A 10000-nucleotide genomic window follows, 5' to 3' on the forward strand; every position below is an offset into this window, starting at 1 on the left:
GGTTAAGGTGGCAGACAAGCCAAGACATAAAGAAAATGTTTTGAAAAGGAAACCTGAAGCAATGTGTCTTGCGTCAGAAGAAAAGACTACAACAGAAAGTGTATCAACACAAAGTCCAGGTAATAAGAGCCGTTTTAAAACTGTTTGCCCAACATCAGCCAAGGCTTCTTTTTCATCAATCGAAGAAGTAATGGAAATGTTCACATCGGTTCGGTTGGAAATCCGTAAAAAATACATGAAGCTTCACAAAACCTTTCCAAAGAAGAGTTTCTTTGGTGTAATGGAGAATTTCAGAGAGTCATTTCTGGAATTTGTGGATGGAGCCAATTTTGGGCAAATCTGCAGTCAAGCAATGGAGCTGAAGTCTAAGATGAAAGTATTGATTTTGTCTACGTTTAACAAAGTAACAGACAATGGTATTGTAAAACGCATCTTTGACCAACAAGCTGTTGATCTGAAGCAAAAGTTATGGGTCTTTGTAGATAAACAAGTTGACTTCTTGCTCAAAGATGTTTACATGACACTGAAGAGCCTGTGTAGACCAGCAAAAACCTTGCCTGAAGAAAATATGTCTTGTGGCACTGAAAGAGTTTTGGGATTGCCCCATGGGAAAACACAATCTCAGGAGGATTCAAAAGGTACACAAAGCTCTCTGAGACAATTCAAACCGTTTGGTTCTCCTCATAAAACAGGTCTTGGAAGCAGAGGCAAAGATATCAGAATTACTCCTACAGGGAATGAAAAAAGTTATGTACATACACGTAATTGTGTCAACACAGATCTAGAAGTTGAAGGTCTTTCTCCTAAAAAATCTTTGGTTTTAGAAAAACATAATGTGGCTTCTTTGGTAGCCTCTCAAAGCACATCTATGCTTGACAAAAGTGACTTTCAACTACTCACAGAGCAGCAAGCTACCAGTTTAACATTCAACCTGGTAAGAGATTCTCAAATGGGAGAAATATTTAAGTGTCTCCTGCAAGGATCAGACTTACTTGAAACCAATGGAATAACAGGAGAGAGCACATCATTGGCCCTTAATACTCCAAAGAAGAATGGAGAAAGACTCATTAGCATTTCAACTCCAAACAAATTTGAGTCTCCATCAAAATTTATTTCTACAACCAAATTTGATACCCCCTCCAAACTAATTGCTACATGGTCTAGCATTTCATCTCGGGAGATGTCACCACAGTCCAAACATCAGGTCACACCAAATCCAGCTTTATTTGATGAAAGCTGCTTGTTAGAGGTTCCATCAGAGAATCAATCAACACTGCAGTCCAACTTTTTGTCACAAAGGAATTATTCTATCCTAGCTGAAGATCTGGCAGTTTCCCTTACTATTCCATCACCTCTTAAGTCTGACAGCCACCTGAGCTTTCTCCAACCGTCTGGGATACCTACTATGTCCACCCCAGACAGTGTCATCAGTGCTCACATTAGTGAAGATGCTCTGTTAGATGGTGAAGATGCTACTGAACAAGACATTCACCTAGCCCTTGACACAGACAACTCCAGCCTTGGGTCTAGCAACAGTGTGGCTTCACAAGCAGCTGTCAGTACTTTTGTGTTGAAGCCTGATATGCCCATGCAGGCATTGGTGATGGAAAAGTCCAATGATCATTTCATTTTAAAGATCCGTCAGGGGAATATACAGACAGATGTTACTCTCACCACAGATGAAAGCTTAAGTCAAACACTAACAGAAGAAGATCATAATGGAGATGATTTGGCAGCTCAGGACAGCCAAGAAAAACACGTGTTCAACAGGATTCATAAATATGCTCATCCATGCAATGTAATACCCACAAAATCCAGTCTCTCTGATCCTTCTGAAGACTCTGCAATATGTCAAGATGCATCTCGTGATACCAGTACAACTGAAGATCATTTGAGACTAAAAACAGAACCTCCACACTCGGACCATATGTCAACTACCTCAAAAGATTGTGTGGCGAAGGATTCAAACAATGTTGTAATTTCTCCAAATGCAACTTTTAAAATGACTGCTTCCAAGGAAACTCTTCTTAAAAGCTGTGATCTTTCATTTGGGCAGAACAGCAAAGTACACACTCTTGGTGTTGGACTCATCAACGATGAAAACCCAAATCCACCATTCCATATGGAGAAACACAGTCCAAATCCCCGCTGTCTATCAGAAACTATTTCTTCTGATTCACAGAAAAGCACCAGTCCTTTCAAACGTACTGTACAAGGCAATAGAGACAGCTCAGAAACAAATCAGATAAGCCAAGAAGTGTCAAACATTTCAGACATGCAGCGTGAAATGGAGACATTAAAGTCCGTCAGAATTAAAGAGGACACAAGTAGAATCACAGAAAAAGACGAGGATCGTGAGAAAAGTAAAAAACGGAAAAAGCACCATGAGCAATCAAAAGCAAAGCGTTCAAGAAAAGATGATGAGAACCATATGGAAGACAGTGCCATCAGCTCCAAAAATGATGTTGAATCAAAACCAATACCTTCATCTCCAAATAGTTTCTCTGCCATGAACGTCATCAAGAAAAAAGGAGCTTTGGTGATGGCATGGACCAGGTTAGTACGTGATATTACATTTGCCTCGATTGTATACATTTTGACAGAAAATTGTTAATCACTACACGTGTGATTTAAAGTAATCCTGAGCCGTAAAACTATAGGAATTCACTTCCAGAACAATTTAACTGAATTTTTATTTTTTCAAAATTGTGTCAGGAACACAAACATTGATTTGCAGGACTGCCTGCATTATATATGTTCAGTGATTTCTGTAACAAAAAATAGACAGTCTGTAACAATTGTCAGCTCTGTCTGATTGAATGAATCTGCATTAAAGGGATAGTTCGGGTTTTTGGACATGAATCTGTATGGCATTCTCACCTAAAGTGGTGAGCAATCAGTACTGACTTACCGCTGGCAGCGTCCCGTGACCCGGTCGGTTTTGTTCGAGACGAAAGTAGTCCGGCAAGTTGGCTGTGGTCACAGAAATAAAATGTTTCTCTACTAAAAACAATTTGTGTTCAAAAGAGTGATAAATTTGCATCACAAAACTGCACATAGCAGACGTGGTTGGTAACCTCACCTTTTTATTTGTCTCCACACAACCGGCTACTGTTGGCTGCAGCCAACGACGAACACAAGAAACTTTCCTCGCTAGCTGAATTAGCACACGTTACCAACAATGTATGGATGAGTCCTTTTCCACCGCGAGACGTGCAATGCGTTCACTAATACTCGAACACAAGAATACAAGACAGAATGTGCAACCCAGGAACACACAATACACCTTAGTTATACAAGCTTAAAAAGTTTATACAATCGTAATGTTATATACTAATGGCTCTCGCTCTCCATTAGCTCTCTCGCATCAGGTAAACACTTCCAAACAACTTGGTTTGTGCGCGTCTGTCAGTTGGATGCAGTGCGCCGCGCAGTGATATGAACAGAATAGAGCCCGGCGGTAATGGAGTCTGACTTTTTTCTAATGTGCAGTTTTGTGATGCAAATTTATCACTCTTTTGAACACAAATAGTTTTTAGAAGAAAAACGCTTTATTTCTGTGATCCCAGCTACTTTCGCCTTGACAAAAACCGGACCAGATCTCGTGTCACAGGATGCTGTCAGCCGTAAGTCAGTGCTCAATGCACACCACTTTAGGTGAGGATGCCATACAGATTCATGTCCAAAAACCCGAACTATCCCTTTAATTATCTATTGTTAGTTCCAAAAATTCTGTAAAAAAAATCAAAGACAGTGATTAGACTGAGAGGCTCCTACTGCAGGGTGGTGGTGTGTGTGTGTGTGTGGGGGGGGGGGGGGGTTTGAACATAGGGGGAACATAGGGGAACATTGCTAATACTAATGTAAAACCCATATAAATATAAAAGACATGGGCATAATATTTCAAAGTCGAAAAGCTATCAAGGGTGCCAAAGAAAACACAGTTAACCTTTTCACGTATGACATTCCAGAAATGAAGATCGAGCCATCCTCGTTGACCTGAAAACAAAAGGTGCTTCACGCAAAACATTCGCTGCCTTGTCAGAAAAACTTAAGAAACCATCAGAACAGGTAAGTTGAATTTGTCTTTACAGCAACATCAAGTGCTTAAAGGGCGCAGTCACGAGCAGACAAGTATGCTTTCTTTGCACTGATGTTATCTTCAATATAAATCCATCTATCTTCTTCCACTATGGGTTGGGTCGTAGAGGCATCAGACTTTCTCCTTCCCAATTTGATACTTTTTTTCAGACCATTATCAATCAATCAATCCAATCAATCAATCTAATCAACCAATCAATCAAAGTGCAAAATCACCATGGAACATGGTCCCAATACACTTTACAATAAAAACCACACACAATTAAGACAATTCACAATAAAATCAGGTACAAAAAAAGAAACACTTGCAAATAATAGCAAAACACAAAAGGACAATGAACAAGGTGTGAATTTGAAGAGCAGGGGGCGTGGTGGAATATAATTTTTTCCTTATAGCGAAAATGTTCTTCATTTTCGTCTTTGTCAACTATGTTACATTGAGCTTTTGGTGTTGATTTTAAATATATTTATTTTGCTGTTACTGCACAGCCGTTTGCCACAAGATGGAAGGTTGAACATTCTAGGGCTGTGTCCAGATGTGCACCCTTATCCCCTAATCCCTCATTCACTATATAGTGCCGCACTATATAGTTGCCTAATATACAGATGCTCGTCAAAAAATTAGAATGTCCTCAAAAAGTTTAATAATTTTTACAATTCCATTCAAAAAGTCAAATTTTCATAGATTATAGATTCAGGGCCCAAAACTCTAGTGGTTTCAAGTATTTATTTGTTTATTTCTACATTATTTGGTCTTCCAGCTCATAAAACCCATGAAAACAGGATGTCAAAAAATGTGAATAATGTGAAGAAATCACCATGCATAATTATGAAGTATTTTGCAAGAAAAAAAAAGAAGATGGATGGATGGATGGTATTTTCAAAATGATATGTCAATCTTCAATAGTTGGTTGGATTTCCTTTGCCTTAACCACTGCCTCGATGTGCCGTGGAATTGCCTGGGGGTCCTGGAAAGCCCATGCATTCTTGATGCTTTGTCAGCTCTTTGTTTTGGGGTCTGGTGGCCCTCATTTTCCTCTTGATATTATGGTATTGTGGCCCTTGTTTTCCTCTTGTAATACAGTCTTCTGGTTGCTGCAATATTCATTTGATGTCTTTTGGCTGAAATAAACTGCCAGAAAATGCTCAACCCTCATTTGGTGTTCAATGTACCATTGGCCAACATGTCTGCGGTGTGTGGGCACATTTCAATTTATATTGTGCTATGTTAAAATGCCAGTGCTAAATAAATATTTTATAATATTATAATTTTAATTCATTATAATAAATGCATTGATAGTAAAAATTGGCATAAATTTTTTTTCTTCGGCTTTTCGGTTTTCGGCCAAGCATTTTTCATTTTCGGTTTTTGGTTTCGGCCAAACATTTTCATTTCGGTGCATCCCTAGTTCTAAGCAAACATGGTGCAGCACAGCAGCATGTTGCTTTTAATACTTTTAAATTCACGTGAACAGTAAATTTCACGAAAACAGTAAGATACAAAAAAATTAATCTTTAAAATCCTTCAAAAAAAATAAGAATTAAGAAAAAAATATTTAAATAATCAATTCATGGTTTTATGAATCGAGATTGAGCTTGAAAAGGAAAATTGATTCGATATCGATTATAGTATTCGATTTTCTTTTTAAACCCAACCCTAAATTTTAATATTTTGAAACTGTCTTTTAAATGTTTGTACATCTGTGTGGTCACCACTGTTATCTGGTCTCATGGTGAGGCGTCAGAGCTTCTGTAGACGACCACCAGAGCCTCAATAAGTGGGGACTGTGAGCTCCCAAAGTTTAGGACAACTTTTAGACAGTCTTGCTTCCGCTATCAGGGAACTAAACTATGGAATGCTTTCCCCGCTGAACTTAAATTGGAGACGAATACAAGTGTCTTCAACAAATAACTGAAACAGTGGCTGAAGTCGAGCCAAAACTACTCTCATTGAATGAGAGAGATTAGTTAGTACTATCAACTGTACAGGAGATGTACCCGTGTAATATTATTATATATTGTTGGAAATTGATTCGTGATTTTAATAACTTTCATTTTAGGTTGTCTTTTACATCCGCCCAATGAAAATGAGCTTGACTTAGCTAACTTGGGCACATTTTCATTGTAAAATGTTGATTAATGTGCATTGTCCCTTTCAAATAAATACATTCAAATGTTTTTAAGTCGAGGTTAAAAACTACTTTTTTTCATTGCATCTCTAGTACGTTCTTTTAGTAGTTTTAGGAAGCTAGCTTTTATTTCTGTACTTTGTTTTTAAAAGATATTTGTTTTGAAATGATTTTAAGCTGTTGTACTTTAAATTGTGTAAAGCATCAGCCAGTTACCTTGTCTATGAAATGTTATACAGTATAATAAAAGCTGCCTTGCCTTACATGGCTGCAATATGCATTTAAATAACATGGCCAAACAACAGTTTTTTTTATTTCAAATTTGTAATACTTGAAGCATACTCATTACTCAACAGTAATGTTCATTCAATTCAAATGTTAACTGAACATGTACAAAATGACAGTTTTTCTGTGTTTTTTTTTGTTTCCCAGATTGCTCAGAGATTTTACCAACTCATGAAGCTCTTCAAGAAGCAAGGTCATATGAAGGCTTGATCACAATAAGTTGTTTTCATTTGAAGTGTTTTCCTGCAACTACTTTTTGAGATATTTATTGTACTTTACACAAGAGGAATTTTTGTACAGCTATGGTATCCTTACAGTACATGTTGTTGTTGTGTATCAGTTATAGGAATGTTGAATTGTTAAGTCACTAAATTCCTTTAATTATCTGGCCTTTCCATCTGACTACTATTTTCAGTGTTAATGTTATATCGCTGGCGTTGGTCCAAATCTTTTTACCTCCAAAATCAGCACTTTCCACGAGACCCCAAAAACCGGCATGTTAGTTTAACCATTAACATTGCGTCATCAAAGAGAGCAAACCATTTTAAACACTTTTAGATTGATCATTAATTTGCAATAATAATACCCAAACATGGACTGACTAACAGCATATAGATTTGTGAAAAAATAAAAAAATTACCAAGTTGTGACATAGTAGGTTTCAGTCCGACGCCAGCGATAGTCTAACTGATGTATGTAACAGTCAGTTTTTCAAGGACAATGCATCTATACCCATTTATATAGAATGCATTTACAAAAACGTTTGATTAAAAGTATTAAACCTTTCAGTCAAATGTGAAATATCCACTGTATAAACTGTTGATCTAAACTGTTGAAGTTAGTACAGATTTAAGATAACAATACCTCAAGTAATTGTAAATCTGTAAAATATTTTGTCTTTTTAAAGTTTGTAAGAAAGGTCTGTTTTTAAGGATGAAGACGTTACGTTACGTACAAGAGAAAATGATTGTATTAATACATGTCTTTTTGGCAACATCAAAAGAACCACAATTATATTTTTGTTGGTTCGTGTTGCGTACAAAAAGCACGTTTGATTAATTTGATTAATCATTTTTCATATGAAAACATTGAATTCCGTGTTGTGAATAATGTATATAGTTCTTAGATTGAAATAAAGTTTTATTTATTCTTGTGCCTGTTTATAAATTCAGATTTCCCAACAACATTGTAAATGTCATGGGCCTATGATAAGCATCTGTTGCCACAATTATTACACACACACCAGCATCCCCTTCCATTAAAGTGTCAATAAAAATAAATTAAGTCTTCTGTTCACCCCAAATTAAGGGATTCATACCAATATTTGACCTCAGTTAATCTTAGCTAAAAGATGAAATTGGGGGAAACAACAACAACCACCACCGTTATACACACTTGGTTATTGAATTTCCATTTTAAGTTATATTAGGTGGCTGGAAACATTATAAATGTTGACAGGTCAGTTAGTACTATTTCCAATCTAGTGCCCTGTTAAAAGTAGTGGATCTAACCTCAGGGCATACAGCACCATGATGGATCAATTGTAAACTGGAGACCTAGTTCCCAACAGCTATGCAGCTATGCAATAGGGTCAGCACGACCGGACAGTAGGGTCTCTTCTCTCTCAATGAGAACAACAATGAATGAGCCCCTATTTGCCAGGACAAGCACCATATATAAGTGTAAGTAAAATACCTTCTAAACTTCAAATATTGTTTTGAACTAACATTTAAACAAATGGTCTGACAATCGCATTAAAACTTCATATGTTGTTTGATTCTCTGGCAGCAAAAAAAATGTGACAGAAGATGGGGGATTGGAATTTGCTAGGAAGCATTTTAGAAGAAGTCCATATTCACTCCACCATTGTAGGAAAGATTTGGCTGACCATCCTCTTTGTTTTCCGCATGCTTGTACTTGGTGTTGCAGCAGAGGACGTCTGGGATGACGAACAGAGTGAGTTTGTTTGCAACACAGAGCAACCTGGGTGCAAAAATGTTTGCTATGACCAGGCTTTCCCCATCTCCCTAATCCGTTATTGGGTTCTTCAGATCATATTTGTCTCCTCTCCTTCGTTGGTCTATATGGGCCATGCATTGTACCATTTGAGGACCCTTGAGAAGGAGAGGCACAGAAAAAAAGCATGTTTGAAAGCTGAACTGGAGGTGACAGAACCTGTTCTTGACCATAAGCGAATAGAGCGGGAGCTCAGAAAACTAGATGAACAAAAGAAAGTAAGAAAAGCTCCCCTTCAGGGCTCTCTGTTGCGAACATATGTTTTCCATATCTTGACAAGATCTGTGTTGGAAGTGGTTTTTATTATAGGTCAGTGTGCTCTCTATGGCATTGGGCTGTCTCCTCTGTACAAATGTGAGCGGATGCCTTGCCCCAACAACGTGGATTGTTTTGTGTCACGACCAACAGAGAAGACCATTTTTATGGTGTTCATGCTGGTTATAGCCGGAGTTTCTTTATTCCTCAACCTCCTTGAGATCTTCCATCTGGGGGTGAAGAAAATCAAACACAATTTGTATGGTTATAAATATGGAGACCTTGAAAGTTTGTGTAGGTCAAAGAAAAACTCCATGGTGCAGCAGGTGTGCATACTCCCGAATTCCTCCCCACAAAGACTGATGCAACTTCCACAAACGGTCTGCTCAGTTTTATCTGCCACTCATGAAGAAACTCAGCTATTGAGTATGACCTCCCTAGCTCCTCTTATACAGGTGCCTAACAGTGGCAACCAGTTCTCAATACAATCTAACCAGCCAAACCAAGCAGACATCCAGAGCCTGCGGCATCTCAGAGCTATAGAGCGGCAACACACTCTGGATGTTGGGATGCAGTCGTCCTACAGCGATGATTCAGATGCACCCCATAACTCTGGCATGCTGCAGTACACCGGATCTCGACCTACATTATTAGCCAGCCACGTGGAGACCCCTGCAGCCCACAGCAATAAACCGAGAGAGAAAAGTGGAATGGGAGTGTATAAAGTACTCAGTGACACAAGTGATTCTCCAGGGAGTGAACACTTCCCGACAGCCCGGAAAAGCAGTTTCATGTCGAGAGGAATGTCTGATGGAAGGCAGGGCAGTCCATCAGACAACAGTCTGTATTCTATGAATGGAACGAGCGCTGAGACCCCAAACTTCATCAAGGAAGAGAGTCTTGTGGTGACTCCACCACCTCCAACTAGTGGGAGGAGAATGTCCATGGTGAGAATATATCATAAAAGTTTACATGAAAAGAAACAATTGAGTAGCCCAGTTTTTAGCAGGGGAGCCCAAGACCAGTCCTCGAGAGCCCCTATCCAGCCTGTTTTCCATGTTTCTCTCCACCAACACACCTGATTCATGATCAGAATCATTGTCAGGCCTCTGCAAAGATTGATGATGAGCTGATGATTGGATTCAGCTGTGTTGGAGGAGGGGGCGACATGGAAAATAGCCTGGATAGGGGCTCTCGAGGACCGGACTTAGGCA

General features: G+C 38.6%; 2 protein-coding genes across 3 annotated transcripts in view; both read left to right on the forward strand.

Moving 5' to 3' along the window:
• The window catches only part of LOC147155142 (CASP8-associated protein 2-like), an 8872-nt gene extending 1205 nt beyond the window's left edge, over positions 1 to 7667 (forward strand). The window contains exons 2-4 of the mRNA XM_086066719.1: positions 1 to 2556; positions 3972 to 4071; positions 6663 to 7667. The exon at positions 1 to 2556 is cut by the window's left edge and continues 211 nt beyond it. Of these exons, the coding sequence (XP_085922845.1) occupies positions 62 to 2556; positions 3972 to 4071; positions 6663 to 6725 (2658 nt within the window). The 5' untranslated portion in view covers positions 1 to 61 and the 3' untranslated portion in view covers positions 6726 to 7667. The remainder of the gene's footprint in view (positions 2557 to 3971; positions 4072 to 6662) is intronic.
• A 442-nt stretch (positions 7668 to 8109) lies between these two features.
• The window catches only part of LOC147155143 (gap junction alpha-10 protein-like), a 12933-nt gene continuing 11042 nt past the window's right edge, over positions 8110 to 10000 (forward strand). Inside the window, exons 1-2 of one of the 2 annotated variants that reach the window (XM_086066720.1) lie at positions 8110 to 8197; positions 8304 to 9733. In XM_086066720.1, coding sequence (XP_085922846.1) covers positions 8324 to 9733 — 1410 coding nt within the window. In that variant the 5' untranslated portion in view covers positions 8110 to 8197; positions 8304 to 8323. The remainder of the gene's footprint in view (positions 8198 to 8303; positions 9734 to 10000) is intronic. The other variant, XM_086066721.1, reaches the window with a different exon arrangement.

This window comes from Leptonotus elevatus, unplaced genomic scaffold, assembly GCF_054856555.1.
Source record: "Leptonotus elevatus isolate MCC_2025b unplaced genomic scaffold, RoL_Lele_1.0 HiC_scaffold_141, whole genome shotgun sequence".
Classification (NCBI taxonomy): Eukaryota; Metazoa; Chordata; class Actinopteri; order Syngnathiformes; family Syngnathidae; genus Leptonotus; species Leptonotus elevatus.